The sequence below is a fragment of the Aotus nancymaae genome, unplaced genomic scaffold (assembly GCF_030222135.1).
Source record: "Aotus nancymaae isolate 86718 unplaced genomic scaffold, 86718_ANA_hifiasm-v0.15.2.pri h1tg000017l, whole genome shotgun sequence".
Lineage (NCBI taxonomy): Eukaryota > Metazoa > Chordata > Mammalia > Primates > Aotidae > Aotus > Aotus nancymaae.
The window spans coordinates 14,409,044-14,428,410 of record NW_026988429.1 but is presented as its reverse complement, the minus strand read 5'-3'; the positions used below and the strand labels follow the sequence as shown (position 1 = coordinate 14,428,410).

The following is a 19,367-nucleotide window of genomic DNA, read 5'->3' as shown; positions in this document are numbered from 1 at the left end:
TAAAATTCATATTGGGACTGCATAGAAGTTCAGCCCTAAAATGCTGCTGGTGCCCAAAGCTACATTAATCTAGTACAAATGCCTTGCTAACATTTTTTAAATAAATGAAACCCAAAGAAAATAATACAAATTGACTCTTTCCCTACATGAAAAAAGAAAGCATTCAGACAGAGTAAAACACACTACAGGCAGAGTTAAAGGCAGTGACAGACCAGGGGAGTGTTTTCATAACATTTAACAGACAAGGAATTAACCTGGGCAACATGGAGAGCCAACAAAAAGAGGAGCACAAAGCCTAAGAGAAAAACTGATAAAGGCCATGAACAAGAAACACAATGGATGACAAACTGCAAATCAATATGTGACAAGATGCCTAGCTTTACTAATAATAAGAAAATACGTATTATTTTATTTTATTTTATTTTATTTTAGATGGGAGTCTCACTCTGTCACCCAGGCTGGAGTGCAGTGGCATGATCCCAGCCCACTGCAACCTCCATCTTCCAGGTGCAAGCGATTCTCCTGCCTTAGCTTCCCGAGTAGCTGGGACTACAGGCCTGCACCAAAAAACTTGGCTAATTTTTTTTGTATTTTTAACAGAGACAGGTTTTCACCACGTTGGCCAGGCTGGTCTTGAACTCCTGACCTCAAGTGATCCGCCTGCCTCAGCCTCCCAAAGTGTTGGGATTACAGGCATGAGCCACCACGCCTGGTTGATAAGTATTTTAAATAAAATATTAGAGCAAGAAAGGTGAGGTTGGCCACCAGGAATAATTTCTGATGGCGAATGCTATAGTTGCCACATCCTAGACCACCTCCTTCTCTTCTGATTCTTAGAAATTGTCCAGCTTAGCCTTGGGACTGTGTCCCCAGGAGCAGCTGAGAACATCATCCCAGGAATCAGACAAGCCTGGTCTTGAGTTTATGCTCTGCCTTTCACCAGCCACATAACCCAGGGCGTATCTTTTGATCTCCCTTAGCCTTAGTCTTCCCATCTATAAGTGGAATAACAACTGCCCCCAGGAGACTGTGATGTTAATAAGAAATCACTCCTTAAACTGGCACCAGGTAGCACAGTGTCTGGTATACTCCCAAAACTGGGTTTACAACCCACATGAACACAAAGGCAAATCTCTCCCTAAAGAGAAAGGAAAAAATGTTATTTTAAAATCAAGTAAGTCTAGCCAAAAATGTTTTCTATATGCCCCTGTGCGCATCTTATATATATTTATAAACATACTAATCCATGTCTACATATAATGTGCAGTATGCACAAATATACTTCTAAGTTTTTAACATATAATACATTTGTAAAGGTGCAGCCCTCACTATAAAACAGGGACAATAATAGTATATACTTCATAGGCTGATGAGAGAATTAAATGAGTTAGTAATATATAAAGCATTTAAAACAGTGCCTGGGATAGAGCAAGTGTTATATCCCTAAGAGTTGTTTTATTATCATTATTATTACCGATGCAGAATGAGTAGACCAAACTGCTTTGAGATGTTCACTGTGACAGGCTATCTACCAGGTGCTAGGGATTCACAGGTGAACAAGACAGGCTCAGGCCCTACCCACATGAAGTTTCCTGCCCTGTAAAAGAGCTAAACATTACACAAAGAAAAACAAAACTACCAAAAGTACAAACTGTAGTAAAGACAATGAAGCAAAGAGACTGAGTAACCTGAGAGAGATGCGTTTTCAACAGGGATGATAGATTTGTACCTGTCAGCCACATACTGGTCCTCTTCACCACAGATAGTAACCACATCATTTATAAGATGGCTGGTAGGATAAAGGATACAAGCTATGGCCAAAGAGCACCTGCCCAGGTGGGACTCAAACCATGGCCTTATATTACCAGTACCATGTTCCTAACCAATGACCCGAGACTCTATTCATAAAATACTCAATACTCCTTCAACTCACCTCTCAAACTGTGTCCCTCATAAACATTTATTCATGTACGTACTCATGAATTTAACAAATGTACATGTATTAACCATAGGTATTATGCATATGTAAGACACAGGCTATTGTAGTCTATACCTACAGGACCTTATAATACTGCAGAGTAGCTAGCAGTCACTTACCAACAAACCCCAAACAACCCACTATTCAAATGTGAAATTATATATTCATTTAATATTGACTTATGGGTGAAGTTAATAAGCTGTAAGTACCATATTTCATCAAATATAAAATATCATTGATTTTTAAGAAGTACTATTAATTACTGGTAACAAAGAAAAAATGAAGTGGGCGGATCACCTGAGGTTGGGAGTTCGAGACCAGCCTGACCAACATGGAGAAACCGCGTCTCTACTAAAATTTAAAATTAGGCAGGCATGGTGGCACATGCCTATAATCCCAGCTACTCAGGAGGCTGAGGCAGGAGAATCGCTTGAACCTGGAAGGTGGAGGTTGCAGTGAGCCGAGATTGCGCCATTGTACTCCAGCCTGCGCAACAAGAGCAAAACTCTGTCTCAAAAAAAACACCAAGATATCAATAATAAGACACATCCTAATGTAAGAAATGTTATAATGTAAAAAATGTGGGTCTATGGCATGGCAGTCCCTTGATGAAATTGTTGCCCTGTACTTCAGAGAAATTGTTTTTAACATTCCAATTACGTTTCTATGAAAAAACAAATTTGATGTCAGAAAATCAAATCTCATGGCTACATTGGTACATCTGAATCAAGGCTATTTTGTATTTCTGAAATAAACATTTGATTCTTAGATGCAATGGCAACAGATACTAGTATTCAAAACATCACTGCTGAGGATCTCCTTTTCCAAACTACACTTTAAATGCTCTCTGATTCTAAAAACAGGCCTACACACTTAGCAAACACGGGGAAAAGGAAGGCAGCATCTTTGAATAGGATAGTCACCTTCTCAACACACCACTGAGACTGCCAAAAAAAATCAGAGCTTCGAAAAAAGAAGCTGAAAATATCACACGGTACATGCTGATGGAACGGATACTGCAAAGACAGACGACCTGGGTGCTAGGGCCCCTTCTGATACTGGCTGGAAACTTTCTGGATTTCCTCATCTGCCATACAAAGGTATGGGACCAGTAGGGTTTTAAGGTTTACTTTCTGGCATTAAAATACCATAATTCTGAGGTTCAAAAATACTAGCTCTTATTCCCTATTTATTCTAAAAGACTCAAGTTACAGAAACTACTGACCAGTTTTAAAAAGACTTTTAAACTTCACTTCACTATTTCAACTTCAAGGGTGCTTATGAAATCCTTAACTTCCTCATGGAAGAAATCTGTCTCATTTTTTTCATTGTATTTTCTCTCTCCATTTCAACTGGATCCTTTTCCTTTTTTCATAAGCTATAAAACAGATTTTGTTTCTTTCCTTCCAACAGGGCTCTGGAAGTCCTCTAGCAGTGCTCCTCTGAGTTTCTTTGCTGCTGCTAACTCTAATCAATATTTCAACTCTATGACCTTCAGCAAGTAATGTACCATAAGTTGAAACTTAACAGAGGGAACAAAATTCCCTAACAGCTGTAGCTCTATTAGCTTCACAGCCTAAATAATTTATGGCCCCTTTAAACAAAGTTTGCAAGATGATGTTGTGGCTGCTATATTTCTTGTGGAAGTGAAAATGGGCTCAGAAATGTGGCATGGGAAAGAGGAATTAGAGGTTTGTGAATTTAGAGGTGTTTATACATTAAACATTGCTGTTTGTAACCCCTCTAAATATAGAATATACCTTGGTTTAGATTTCAGACCCTTAATAACAAGTTAATCACGTGACTTGGATAATTCAAGCCCACTCCAGTAACAAAACTAAACCAGATGGTCACTTTAAGACCAAATGGTTCTGGGAGTCTAGGAAGAATGAACTTCCAGTTCTATGGGAAGAGGATTGAGAGTACTGCCAAAGGTGGAGTAAGGAAGTAGATCTTTTAGACACTCTTCCTTTCTCCTCTAGATTCTTCTACGCAGCAGACCTACCTGAAGCTAGGATCTTTCAGAACCTCAGACTAGCAAGACCACAGAAGAGACAGACACAGGTGGACAACTTCTTCCTGGGGTTTCCCAACACAGTGGCTGTGCTGCACATCTGGTCTTCTACATTCTAACCTAGTCTCTATTCAAATTAAGCTGGTTTAAAACCATATCCAATATACTTCATTCTTGGTGCTCAAATCCTACTGACCTGAGTGATAACTGGGTATAATGAATCCTTTTTGACCTGCTCACAACATCCTCAACTGTCCTTTTAACTTACACAATAAGAATCTCCAGGAAGCTTTACCAAACAAACCAACTATTTCATACTTGCTAAAGTTATCTAGCCAGACCTTTGTCTTCAAGTGATTGGCAACTAAGTGTTGGCTATAGAGTTCACACTCATCAAGGTACACTTTTAGAATGTAATCTTCTCAAAAAAGGAATTAAGTCTTATACAATATTCAGCACAAGCAGCTGAATTAATAGCAAAGCGGAGAAGAAAACTGTTTACTACATACGGGATACTTTATATAAATTGCTTCACTTATTCTGCAGTGAACCCAGATCATCCTGCACATTATCATTTCTAAGATTCATATTTCTTCACTTTTTAAAAAAAAACAGGATACATGTGACAACCATTGGTGTGTCACAATTTTAATAAGCAATCGTTTTTCATTGTTAATGGTAAACAAAATCACCTTACAGGTGGTGGTGCGTCAGACTTATTAAAATATGTTAATATTTTCATCTGATTGGAAACATTAGGTGAAAAACAGATTAAGAAAAGTGTCCAGGGTTATTACACAGACTGAAAAGGGACTAGCCAGACTTCAAACCATGATGTGGCTGATTCCAAAGTTTCTTTCTACTATAACCTACCTGACAAGCACAGAGACTTTGAATATAGCAAGAATTTTCCATAGTCAGCATGTCTCAAAGACTAGCAACCTTGGGTGCTAAGTTTTCGGGAACTGATGTGTTCACAAACCGCCTGGTGGACACACTGCAAATATGCTGGTTTAGGTCCCGGCCAACCAAAAGCTTCTAGGGGTCTATGCGGCCATTTCAATTCACTCTGTGTATAGAAACTATCTTTCCCCTAACGTCACAATCCTGCGGAGGGGGAAGTCGAGGTGTAGAACCTTTCCGCAGTAGGGACACTCTCATTCCTCTCCCCAACTTCCTACTGAGACTCTTCCCCCACCTCTCAACCCAGACACTTACCCTCCCCACCAAGTTCACCCTGGACCTCTTCACCCCCAACTCCAAATAAGGCCAGTCTAGACGCCACCCCCACCCTGCCACTCATCACCGCGGGGCCGAAAGCAAGCTCCTAAATTTGCAGGGCTCCCAGACCCGAATCCTAGCTCAGCCACCCAATATCTCCATCTGCCAGCGGCCTAAGTCATGCCGCGCTCCTGTCGTATCCAGAAAAACTCCTTTCTCCGTAGAAGTCCCCCACTCGAAGCCTGAATTCCAGCGGCTGCCAGGCCCCCGCCGACGTCCCGCCCTGGAGGACCCAGCCACGGCCTGGGCCAGAACATTGTGTCCGGCGGGGCCAAGAACCCGCGAACGCCAGGAAGACAGAGTCCTAATTGGACTCACGGAGGAAGCTGCGTGACAGGAGGCGGGCGGCGGCTAGGCCGCTGCTGCCGGAGACCATGGTCGCGATGTCAACGGCAGCGGCAAGAATTGCGGTCATCCGCCAATGACACTCCCAGGCCCCCGGGGACCTAACAGGGGCAAAGACCGGAGGAGGCGGAGGGTGGCCACAGTAGTCGCCTGAACAAATTTCCCACTGCAGAGGATTGTTCACGAAACAGCAGGGGTGGCAGGTGAAGATAAAAAGATATCCTATCGGAGAATGAGATAATAATTCGGCTCCTTCCTAGAAACTTGGGTTTGATTAACATTAATTATAACAGCAGCCGAGGGAAAACCCCCACGCGAGACTGGCCGGCGAGTGGCATTGTGGGCAATGTAGTCTAACGGCCGCAGCTGGTTCGTTGCTTTTGAGAGAGGCTGCGGGAAGCGAGCGAGAGAGCGGCAGTGACACCCGGGAGACTAGGGACTTGAAGACAAGGAAGGAAAAAACAGTGAGGTGAGGTGAGGTGCGAAGAGCAGTGCCAGAACTTTGTATCCTAGGCCCGTTTCCTGCCCCTTCGCTTTCCTCATTTGCTATTAGAATAATACTTCTCACCGCGTACCTTGTGCCTGGACCCGGAAGGGTTGCTGGGAGATGGGAATCTGAACGGGCACTCGTGGCCCGTGAAGGGAAAGACGTGATGAGAAAGATCAAAAGTTATGTTTATGACAGTTAGTTTCTTGGAATGTGGATTTTTACTTAGGTAATCATACAGTCTTTGACCAGCACTAAGTGTATGAGTTTATTCCCTGAAGTTCCTCAGGGCTGAAATTTGAGGTCAAATGTGACTTTGCTCCCTTTTTGGACAAACCGTTCCCTCCTTCTGTAACAGCTTTAGAAGGAACCTCAGAGAGCCCCAAAGTCAAAAGGTAAAAACAAGAGGTGAAATAATCTGCGTCTCTGCTGAAAACCGTGCTCCTGAGATTTCTCATCAGATTTTGGAGTCAAAGGCAAGATAGAGTGGACAGAGTGAGATCAGAGGTAGCAGGCAGGGTTTGCAGGTTTTCCCTGACAGCCACACGGAGGGAAGGGCTGTCTCTGTGAAAGGATGTGGTCCTAGGAGAAAAGAATGGGGGACAAGAGTCTGGCTCCACTGGAGATAAAGGTCCAAAAAACCTCAGCCCAGGACTCACACATTGGTTTCTCTCTGAGAGCTCAGGACATTATTAGTGGTAACATATTAAAGATCTGAGACCCTGGAACCATCAATATTGGTTTGTTTGCTAGATACATATTCTCTATAATGTAGCATTTGACGAAGACCATGACTAATATCCTGATTTTCAGGAAGCAAAAAGTAGACATTAGTAGAATTTCTAGATGAAGGGAAATCATTTTCCTACTGTACTCATTATGCCACATCACATTCAAAATCCCACTTTCAGTCCTGAGAGCCATTTTTAGTGTAGAATTACTAAAGAGACTTCTGCAAAAATATACATGGACTAAAGAAACTGGAAGTTTAGGAGGGAGCGAGAAAGAAGGAAAATTAAGGGTAGAACAATATGTGAGTTCAAACTTTAAAAAAAAAAGTGTGGGGACAGTTCGTAGAAGTGACTAGAGAGTAGATTTTGACATCTGCCCAAAACAGAACTTTCTGAAAATTAGAACTCTCCAACAGAGGCACAGATATAAGGCATTTCCTGTAACTGGAAGTGATCAGAGATGAGAAACCCACCTTACAGGCACCATTCCCACCTTCCATATCCCACAGACTTACTGGACAGCCATTCTGTTCTCTGTAGCAGCACTTCTAAAATTTAACGTGAACTGAACCACATGGGAATTATTAAAATGTAGATTGATTCATAAAGTCTGGAGCAGGATCTGAGATTCTGCATGACTAGCAAGCTTTTCAGGTGATGCCAATGCTGCTAGTTCATGGATCACACCTTGAATAGCAAGGTGCTGTGGCAGAGGCTCTCAGATGTGTCTTTGGGGAATCACCTGGGGTAGGGGACACTTTAGAAAAAGTATCAATGTTTGGATCTCTCACTCTTAGAGAGTTTAATTTGTATGATCTGTGGCCTGGGCATCAGAATTTTTCAAAGCTCTTCAAGTGATCCTAATATGCAGTTAAGTTTAAAAGCTCTTTGACGATTGATTGATTGATTGATTGATTGAGACAGAGTCTTGCTCTGTCCCCCAGGCTGAAGTGCAATGGCAATCTCAGCTCACTGCAACCTCTGCCTCCCTGGTTCAAGTGAGTCTCCTGCCTCAGTTTCCTCAGTAGCTGGGGTTACAGGCATGTACCACCACGCCCAGCTAATTTTTGTATTTTTAGTAGAGACAGGGTTTCGCCATGTTGGCCAGGCTGGTCTCAACTTCCTGACCTCAAGTGACCCACCCACCTTGGCCTCCCAAAGTGCTGGAATTACAGGTGTGAGCTACCACATCCAGCCTCTTTGACCTTTTCAAATCACAAAAACATTAACTTAGAGATCACCTCTGCAAAGACCTTTAAGTTTTGAAATTCATGAAGCAGGTACTAGAGACAGGGGATTCTCAGGTGATCCTCCAGAAGCCAGAGTGCACCTGCCCCTGGTGGTATGGGCTGTGTACCCATGTGATGATCCTCAGACCTGTCTGGGAAGCCCAGGGCTGGGGGCGCTGATGTTCTCAGATGCCTGCAGCACCTTTCCAGGTGATTCTCCAGTTTATACCTAACTCCACATGTTTTACTTCAGGTGTCAGTGTACATGAATTCACCACTCTGATTTCCCAATCTCAGGGGATGGCCTCTCGTTGAGCAACTCTAAAGAAACCATAGAGAGAAAATGGGTTTTAGAAAATGTGCTTCTAGATGTGACAGTAACAATGGCAAATTGACAGCTGACAGGCCAGTAAGCTTACTCTTTCCACAAGGTTCAAAATTTTCCAGTTACAGATTGTCTCAGAATACACTTGAATGTGCTTTCAAGTCTTACCAGCAAGTCTGGGTTCATAGCAAGAAAAGTTCATTAAGTCACAGATGAAAGAGAAAAATCAGGAAATTGTATGAAATATATCATAAGGCTATTTGTGGTAGCTCATGCCTGTAATCCCCAGCACTTTGACAGGCTAAGGCAGGAGAATTGCTTCATCCTAGGAACTTGAGATTGGACTGAACAACATAAGAAGAGGCAGGTGGATCATGAGGTCAAGAGATCGAGATCATCCTGGTCAACATGGTGAAACCCCGTCTCTACTAAAAATACAAAAAATTAACTGGGCATGGTGGTGCGTGCCTGTAATCCCAGCTACTCAGGAGGCTGAGGCAGGAGAATTGCCTGAACCCAGGAGGCAGAGGTTGCGGTGAGCCGAGATCGCGCCATTGCACTCCAGCCTGGGTAACGAGCGAAACTCTGTCTCAAAAAAAAAAAAAAAAAAAAAAAAAGAAGACTCTGTCTTTTAAAAAAAACCAGATAGATAGATAGATAGATAGATAGATATAACAATCATTTGACAACCAAATAAGGCTTCCTCTACAAAAAGGCAAACAGTAAGAGAAAATCTTAAACATGGATATAGCATTTTTCCCCTTAATATGAAACTCCCTTGCTACTCAAAATTATCCAAAGTTCAGCAGCACCTCAGCATCCCTGAGAGGATGTTTTGCATGCTACATAGCAGGTCCACCACAAATTTCCTGAAAGATAATTTGAATTTTAATATGGTAACAGATGATCTATATGAAGTTTAACAATATATGTTTTAGGTGATATTTTAGCTAAAGAGATTTATTTTTTCCTTGATGAGGACATTCAAGAAAATTTCAATGGAAGGTCACATGTTGAAAGCAAACCCAGCTTTACTTTCAAGTTAATGCAACATTGCATTTGAAAACATTTTGAAGATTATAAAAGTTGAAAATTATAATTATCTATCTATGGAATTATCAAATAACCTGATGTTTAAATGGAGTAAACATTTTTAGAAACTTTAGTAATTACGAAGTGAAATAATCAATTAAAGTTGTGTATCTATGTTAGAGATTGTTGGACTTAATTGTATCAGGTCAGCTTGGTATGGGATGTTGTTTACTCCTGCGATCTATAATGAGAATCTTCTGCCCTGGGTAGTCACTGTCCTGTAGCCTTGTCTTCACATAAATGCAATCCATAGGCTGGAGACAAGCTCAGTTCACTGCAGCTGAACCAACCAGCTGAGCCCTGCCTTGATCAGGCAATTGATTATGACAATGAACATTCATGAATGTGAAAATAAATACTTAGTGTAATAAAATGCTGAGTTTAAGTGGTTCATTGTCAATAATTATTGTGCAAAAATAGGACAATACAGTATTTATACATCTACTTATTTAGATAGATGCATTTTATTAAAATTGATGGCATAAACATGAATATTTATTAATCCATATATAGAGATACTAAGACAACATTTAAAACATTAAAACTCAATACAAATAAAAACCACAAAATTTATATCATTTATGGAAAATGTACATATTTGAGTGTGTATAACATACATACTGTTACATTTATATTTTTGAAAAATTATTGACTGCAGATACTTATATGTACATATATATGTCTAAATAAGGCTATTTAAGTATATTATATAAGCAACATGTGCATATTTACAAATAATTATATAAAAATTATATCTGTGAAGGTGATTTCAGTTCCCCCCCATAAAAACACTGTGCCCAATACCAGGTATAGTATCTGCTCCAGCTACAGAAATTTCCTTTATAACCTTTAGTTATAAAACACTCAACTAATGGGTATGTACACCTTAAAGTATTTTTCTAACTCAATGGAGGGGTAAAGGGTATTAATAGGGATAACTGCCTAATTAAAAAAATTAATCATTGCAGCCTATGGAAGTCCAATCATGCTTACGGCCCCAGTGACGCTATGCTGGATGGAGTTCTCATAACTGGGTGTTGTATTGATGTCACACCACTGCCGTTGTCAAGGATGCCCTGGGAGACTAGAAGTCACAATAGCGGGTAAACCCCAAGGGGAGAGTCACCGTACACTTTGCAAAGAGAGATTAGCAATTCCATGACATTGGCAATACTGGTTTGGACAGATCATCAGGCCTCAGAAGAAACAAAACTGAAGGAATGGAGACAAAGTTGGTTTGGAAGAGCTATGACTGGACCTTTGAAAATAGGTCAAGATCAAAAACAAATGCTTCCCAAGTGAATATTCATCTCTATTCCATTACTGAGGATCTGCTCTTAGTAATTAAGAGGATCCAATATTAGAACTTCAGTCAATCATCTTTCCCAGCTTTTTAAGGAAGTCACATGAACCATAAAATCCACGCATGAGCTCAACATCATGAATTTCAGTTGACGAGGCTTGCATACCCATGGATCTTCTGAGCATTCAGCTTGCCAAGTAGCATAACCCCTCCTGAACCACTAACATTGTATCACACATCAGTGGTCAGACTAACAACATGTGTCAAGTGAGTACAGTGGACCTAACCCAACATCTGGAGGACAGTGGTTGTTTTCCTGTATATACATTTACCTTTCTTGCCAGTCGTGTTTCTGCCAGAATCATCACTTGGAAGATTTCTGAGTGCTTTCATCAGAGTCAAGAAATCCTTACATAATTAAGCATTAAAAGAAGAAACTTAACTATAGTAAAAAAATAAATGTGAAGCAACATATGTTCATGATGTTGTCATATGTACAGGGCCAGCTGTCCTTATAGAAAGGAGAAAACCCATTATTGGTCAGAGAAAGCCAAAACACAAACCCTTGTAATGTCAAATCACTGTCTCACCAGATGTACTGGAGGCCCTGAAACACTGATGTGTATGACGTTGTTACCCCCATCAACAGAATAGGAGAATCTGAGAAATGACTATTTATTATGGGTACAGAGAAGATTGAAATGTTTCTATTCACTCTTGTCTGTGGTTTTCTGGTTGATAGATCTTAATTCAAAGAATTGGCATGATAATTGTTGCATTAAGTTGGAAAAAATGATGAACATGTGAACAATTAGCTCTCATTATGATAGAGGATAAACTTTGAACAAAGGATCCTATGGTGTGGGCTGGGGTCATAGAACCTGATAATCAAGGGGAAATATGTTTTCTTCTACACATTTTAGAGAAGAGGTAGAGAATATGTGTAACCTAGATGAATTTCAGGAATTTACTGACATTTCCACTGTTAAAAGTTTATCTTAACTTCAACAGACTTCAGAATGAAGCTTGGAGTAATGCAGCTGAAGCATCACATACACTTGGATGCTAGTGCAGCAGAGGGGAGATGAACCTAGTTGTGAACACCAAAGGACAGCCTCTTGGTCAGCTTGAGTTGAGAAGCACAAGAAATAATCCATTCATTCCTTACTTGTGTGTCATTGAATCAGTTGACTATGAGAGAAGCCACTGTGCCTGGTGAAGCAAAATTGTTTGTTCATGGATTAGGTGACTTAAAATCAGATGGAAAAAGCAGAGTAGTGAGCACAGGCAGCTTCTGGCACTCATTTCACTCCTCCCTGATACCTGTGTGTTTCCATGATCAAGAAAAGTCCACGGCCAGGCGCAGTGGCTCAGGCCTGTAATTCCAGCACTTTGGGAAGCTAAGGCAGGTGGATCACCTGAGGTCAGGAGTTCGAGACCAGCCTGGCCAACATGATACCCTGTCTGTACTAAAAATACAAATATTAGCAGAGTGTGCTGGTGTACCTCCAGCTACTCGGGAGACTGAGGCAGAAGAATCACTTGAACCTGAAAGGCAGAGGTTGCAGTGAGCCAAGATCAGACCACTGCATCCTGGCCTGGGTGACAGAGCAAGACTCCTTCTCAAAAAACAACCAAAAACTAAAGTCCTCCTATTGTGACAGGAAGCTGGTAAGGCGGGAGGCTGTGTCCACAGGACAGTGATGTCTGACCAAGTTCAGTGATCCTATGTGAATTTGCTTACAATAATGGCCACTAGCTGCATTCATGTAGCTGCAAAGGACATCATTTCATTTTTTAATTGCTGCTTAGTGTTTTCATGGTGTTTATGTACCACATGTTCTTAATCCAGGGTACCTTTGGTAGCTATTTAGGTTGATTTCATGTCTTTTCTATTGTGAACAGTACTGCTATGAACATATGTGTATACATGTCTTTATAGTAGAACAATTTATATTCTTTTGAGTATATATGCAATAATGTGATTGCTGGGTCAAATGGTACTTCTGTTTTAAGTTCTTTGAGAAGTTGTTACACTGATTTCCACAACTGCTGAACTAATTTACATTCCCACCAGCAGTGTATGAGCATTCCCTTTTCTCTGCAACTTCACCAGCATCTGTTATTTTTTACCTTTTTAGTAATAGCCTTCCTGACTGGTGTGAATCCTCCATTTTAGGTATACACTCATGAAAAATGTAATATTTCAATTGATTTCACTTAAAATAGTATTTTAATGTCGATCAAACTTAATGATGAGTCATGTCAGTTACATGACAGAATGTGGTGTGATAGAGACAAAAGAATGATTGAAGGAACAGAACAAGAAGCTCCTGCTTCAGGCTTAGGGTTTAAAATATATCGGAGATGATTTTCTCTTCTGTGATAATGGATTCAATGGCCAGTGCAATTAAAATTCCAAAGTGCCATTTCTACTAAGTTTAATAGGTATACTGCAAAATTTATATAGAAATCATGCAGACTGGAGCCCTCAAACTAAAAAACATTAGATACCTAATACGCTATTTTAAAATGCTAATAAATGCATCATGGAGCATAAGTGTTTTTACAGAACGCTATTGCAGAGAAACAAAGTGTAAGTAGCAAGAGCAGGAGCTGAGCAGTGCCATTATCGTCTTTTGTACTCACATGATGGACAGCACCTACTCACTGTAGATTCTGCTTTGATGTGAGACAGGGGATAAGATCTAAACCCACTCAAGATGTTTAGATGTATTTAACAAGGAAACATACAGCCTACATGATGTCGATATCCCAAGGGCTATACTCTCAAATCAAAATGCTAAAAAAATAAATGATTTCAAAGACTGAAAGGGGATACAAGATGAACCAGAGGATAATCAAATTTATTATAAAGAAGCCTCAAAACCTCAGAGCACAGCCTTCCTCCTTCCTCACAGTTACTGCCCCATGTCCATTCCTCAGCAGCATGAGGTAGAGCAGAGAGGAGAGAAAGCTGTTACCGCTGGAGAGCCACTTTTTTCTTCTGAAGACCAAAGAAAATTCCAGCTTTCCACCAGGGATAAATGCTTTTTTGCCTCATAGACATGTTTGTGAATTTTTTTTATTGGGTGAATCTGATAAACTCGCATTTTTGTCTGTTTGTTTTAATTTGAAAATATATTTACATAATATTTGGAAATAATTTTTGAATATACAATCATATTGGGGCAGCCTATTGAAGTTGTCATTTACTGTTGATAATTGTTGCTAAAAAGTTATCTGCGAATGGAAGACTTTCATCTGTGACTAACACGCCTCCTGTGAAAGGAATCTTTTTTTATTGTCTCTTCACACTCTATCTAAGCTCTTGAGTTGGACTTTGATTTTTTTAAACATGTAACATACTCAGTTTAATTTATTATGTACGTAAAATTAATTAATTAGTTTTCACTATTACAAAGTAAAAATCATGTCTATTGCTATGTCAAACACTTGCCCCTAGATGGCAAACAAATCCCACAATATAAAAGAGAGTGCTATGATCTAAGAAATACTGGGAATGTAAGGGTGATGGTGTCTTACTGTCAACAGGGAGCCCTTAGGTTGAAACAGAATCTCCTGTGTGATGTAGAGCCCCTGGGAGGAGCTGCCAGGGTGCTGAGTTGTGGGGAAAATCTGCTCTGTGCTCGGTGTTCTGAGACTGGAAGTCGGGCCCTGACTCCTAGCGTAGCTGCAGGAGATGATGGAGGTAGACAGGGCTAAAGGGGGTCCTAAGCATGAGACCCCTTCCAATAGAATTTTCTTATCAGAATAGAAACCAGAGAGCTCTTCTCTTCCTTTCCTCCCTGCCTCTCCCTCTCTCTCCCCAAGCCCCATCTCCTTTTCTCCAAGGCTGTCTATGAAACAGGAAGAAAGTCCTTTACAGAATGTGTACTTGGTTGGACCTTAATCTTAGACTTCTAGCCACTAGAAATGTGAATATAAATTTCTATTGTTTAAGTCATCCAGCCTGTGGGACTTTGACGTTGCAGTGCCAGCAGACTCACCCATAGTCCCAACCCTCTCTGAGCAGGATCAGCCTCAGGAGGCCCTCGTGGACGTGGAGACCCAACTTTGCTCCTCTTCCTGCTGCTGTCAGACTCTCTGGTGAAGAGGGAGGACTCAGGCTTCATCCTCAGTTTGGTCGCATTAAACACAAATGTTTCCTTCACAATCAGGTAATTAGCCTTTTCACTTTCTGATTAGAATTACATCAAACTGCGGGAACAACTTGTTTGCAATTAATATTTTGCAATGTGCATGTTTGCTTTCCACTTAGATGTCAGAGGGGACCTTGTATGCCCCTTGTCTCTAGTCTTTTGCCCCGTGTCCCAAAAGAGACTTCACTGTCAACTACAGGGCCAGCTAGAGTAGTAACAGTGTCCTAACCTGGCAACAGCTGAATCCAGGCCCTTTTTGAGCTTCTGCTAGTTCATGATTCCCCCTGGATACAAGGCCTGGGTCAAGGGTGCTGGACATGGACAGATGTCACTCTGGCCATCAGCAACTAAGCTGCCTTCATGCAGGCCCATTCTGAATAGAGTCCTGGCAGTCCTGTGGGCCACAAAAACTGATCAGAGAGATCCCACATCACTGCAGTCAGAGGGGAGGCTGCCAAAGACCATCAAATTTGTGTGTGTTTGTGTGTGAACACAGCCACTGAGTCATGCGTGCTGCTCTGTCTGATGGGAGTCCCCAGGAGAGGAACTACTCATGCTGATCCTTAGTATAAAATGTCTCTCTACAGGGGGCCCAGACCCACTGCCCCTCTCTCCTCAGCACTTGCAGCTCTGTGCTCCCCAGACTGCCCTAGTGTCACTCAGCATTCTCAACCTTAGACTGCCACAGTTTGACCCAGCGGGGACATCAGGGAGGGTCCTGACCTTTATGACCCTAGGGCTCTGTGGTGAGAAAGGATCATGGGGTGGCACACCCTTGCTGGTTTTCAGTGTTCATGCATCAAAGTTTAACATCATACTTTACACCAATGATTAAAAATATGCCTATTTATATAAATGTGCATATTATATTGTGAACCCAGAACATTTGAGACAGGTATCAGTTAATTTAGAAAGTTTATTTTGCCAAAGTTTAGGACACACACCTATGACACAGTCTCAAGCGGTCCTGAAGACATGTTTCCAATGTGGTCAGAGCATAGCTTGGTTTTACACAATTTAGTGAGAAATGAGACATCAATCAACATATGTAAAATGAACATTGGTTTGGTCTGGAAAGGCTGGACAACTCCAAGTAAAAAGCAGGGAACTGGAAAAGGGGTGGGGCTTTCCAGGTCACAGGTAAGCGAGATACAAATGGCTGCATTATTTTGAGATCCTAATTAGCCTTTCCAGAGGAGGCAAACAGATATGCATTTATCTCAGAGAGCAGAGAGGTGACTTTGAAAAGACTGGGAGGCAGGTTTGCCCTATTCAGTTCCCAGCTAGAATTTTCCCTTTAGCTTAGTGATTTGGGAATCCCAAGATATTTTTCTTTCTCAATATCTATTCATAATATATATGCATAGTATATACAAAGTTATCACTGCAATTTCCATCTATATTATACATATTTATTATGTAAAGTTTGTTACAAATGCATATATACTTAATTTCATATTTATTTAGCATGTGCTCCTTTTTCCTTCTAACTATAACAGCATGAGGCTCTGTCAGGACTCTGGGGACATTTGATAATCTCTTTGGCTCTGGCATGGTTCTGGTCATTGAGAACAGAGCTGGGAGCAGCTCACCCCAGGAGCTTGGGGCCAGCCCTAAAGCTCTTGACTTTGAGACTTTCATCCTGATAGCAGACTCTGGCCTCGGTGCAGTACCCAGGAGTGTGTGAGCGGTTTCCTTCCCTGAAGCCCCTGTGAGGCAGACCTGTGGGCAGAGCCTTTGGTTCCCAGATTCTCAGCCCTGTTAGAGATGTGAGAGATAATTGGGTGCAAATCTGTTACCAGTTTTATTGGGATCCAAGTAATTTCTCCATATGTATGGAAATTTGCCTGATAGGAGGTAGAAACTCTTTGTTCTAGATGTGAGACGGAAGACTGGCATCTGGATCAGGATGACGTTCCCACTCACTGCTAAAGAGTCAAAGAGGAAAGTGGCGTTGATAGTGCAAGGCAGGGACATGCACTGAGCAGCAGCTGCCCTCCTAGGAGAGAGGGCTCACTGTCCTTATTTTTTCCATATTCTTCATATCACCTACTCTCCAGAAATCCATGATTCAGAGGAGCTGCACCTGAGCCCCCAGGAACATGCAGATGGGGAGTTCAGCATTACTCAAGGGATACAATCTTGGTCTTCCTACTTGTGAAGACAACTGATCCCTGGATAATTTCAAGTTTATCCTAATCTAGGCTCTGGTAAATGCAGGAAGAAACAAGTTATTATTTTTGAAGTTAATCAGATCTGGCGTCACCAGTCAGCTCCTCATGCTGAGAACCCCTGGGAAATAACACCCAATGACAGAACAAAGGGTAAAATATGGAGATCGTCAAACCAAAAATAAGATGCAGTTCATATAATTTCTGGGCATTAAGGTGGTTTATAGGATTAAATAATGGTGAATCTGTGAGTGATGCAGGCTTTGAGAACTTGTGCTTTCATCTTTACGCATTTGCAGTGAATTGCTTGACTGTATAGTCATGTGAGAATGGCTTAAGTCATTACAAAATACTTCCAAATATATTTAGCATTATCTTGTAAAATTTTCTTTCGTTTTTTAAGAAAGAACAATTTCACACTAACAGAAATGTTGTAAGTATAGCATAAAGTACCCCCCCTCCCTTGCAGAATATATTTAAGACTTGATGATCCCACCCTCTAGAACTGCACAGAATTTCCTACAAATAAGAATATTCCCCTAATGAATCCCCATACACATATGGAAAACATTCTTTCATCAAGTACTCAAGAGTATTTCAAATGTTGACAATTATATAAAAAAAAAAGTGATTTGTTACAAAACGGCCCCAAGAGGAAACGTGTTCTTTACAGATAAATCTGTGCGGCCTCTGACTTGGGACACTGGGGACACGAGGGACTGGCTCAGAGAGGAGCCAGCCCTGCAGCTGTGCCCAGCCTGCCCCATCCCCTGCTGATTTGCATGTTCCCACAGCACAGCCCCTGCCCTGAGGACTTCTTAATAGGCTTGTCATACCCTGTGCAGGAGTCAGTCCCAGTCAGGACACAGCATGGACATGAAGGTCCCCACTCAGCTCCTGGGGCTCCTGCTGCTCTGGCTCCCAGGTAAGGAAGAGCACTAGGAATTTACTCAATCAGTGTGCTCAATACAACCTGGCTCTTTAGGGAGGTCCTCATATAACATGATCGACTGAGTGGATGTTTGTTTTTATACTTCCAATCTCAGGTGCCAGATGTGACATCCAGATGACCCAGTCTCCAACCTTTCTATCTGCATCTGTAGGAGACAGAGTCACCATCACTTGCCAGGCGAGTCAGAGCATTGGTAGTGCTTTAGCCTGGCACCAGCAGAAACCAGGGAAAGCCACTAGGAGCCTGATCTATGGTACATCCAGTTTGCAACCTGGGGTTCCTTCGAGGTTCAGTGGCAGTGGATCTGGGACAGATTTCACTCTCACCATCAGCAGCCTGCAGCCTGAAGATTTTGCTACTTATTACTGTCAACAGTATAACAGTTACCCTCTCACAGTGTTACAAGTCATAACAATAACCCCCCAGGAAAGCAGACACTTGAGGCTGGGCTGCCCCAGCTGCTCTTCTTTGTGCAGCCATCTGTTGATAACACCTGTCAGACTCAGCCAGAGTTTTGAAGGTTATTGGGAGATTATGGAAGACGGGGCCATGAAGGTGTCTCTCCACCCTAAGCCTGTTTCCTCTCACGGCAATGTCTCTTCAGATTTAGTAAAGAAAGGAGGTTAGTCTCCCTGAAGAGTCTATGTTATGGGGAAATTGAAATTCTTTGTAAAATGAATTTGTAAAATGCAAGCCACACATTCCAAGCAGGAATTGTTTTAACTGAATGAATTAAAGCCTAAACTACAGACTTCCAAAGCCTGGCATATGCTCTTCATGAAGCAGATACTAGAGATGGGGTTCTCTGGTGCAAAAATATGAGTATTTATTAATCTATTTTTAAAGATACTAAGATGAAATTTAAAAATTTTGCCACTATATCAAATATATTGAATAACGTATCAATAAAAACAGTAACATATATGTAATTTATGGAAAATGCATATATTTGAGTGTATATAACATACATACTAATCCATATATATATTTGATAAATTGTTAGCTGTAAATACTATGTACATAATACTATGTACACATAATACTTAAACACATATAAACATATTTAAATAGCCTCGTGTGCACACATGAATATGTGCACATAAGGCTATTTAAATGTGTTTATATGTATATAAGCAATACATGCATATGTATGAAATTATTATATAAATTAAATCTGTTAACATGATTCCAGTTACTCCCCATGAAAAACCAGATGTCCAAAACTATGTATGCTACCTTCTCTGGCTACAGGAAATTCCTTTGTAATCTTTATTTTTAACACTCGTCAAATGAGTA

The 19,367-nt window shown here is 41.1% G+C and overlaps 1 protein-coding gene across 1 annotated transcript in view; it reads right to left on the bottom strand.

The window, feature by feature from the left end:
• Positions 1-5,716, bottom strand: part of LOC135275621 (succinate--CoA ligase [ADP/GDP-forming] subunit alpha, mitochondrial) — a 43,746-nt gene extending 38,030 nt beyond the window's left edge. The window contains exon 1 of the mRNA XM_064377969.1: positions 5,592-5,716. Coding sequence (XP_064234039.1) covers positions 5,592-5,688 — 97 coding nt within the window. The 5' untranslated portion in view covers positions 5,689-5,716. The remainder of the gene's footprint in view (positions 1-5,591) is intronic.
• Between the last annotated feature and the right edge of the window lie 13,651 nt (positions 5,717-19,367).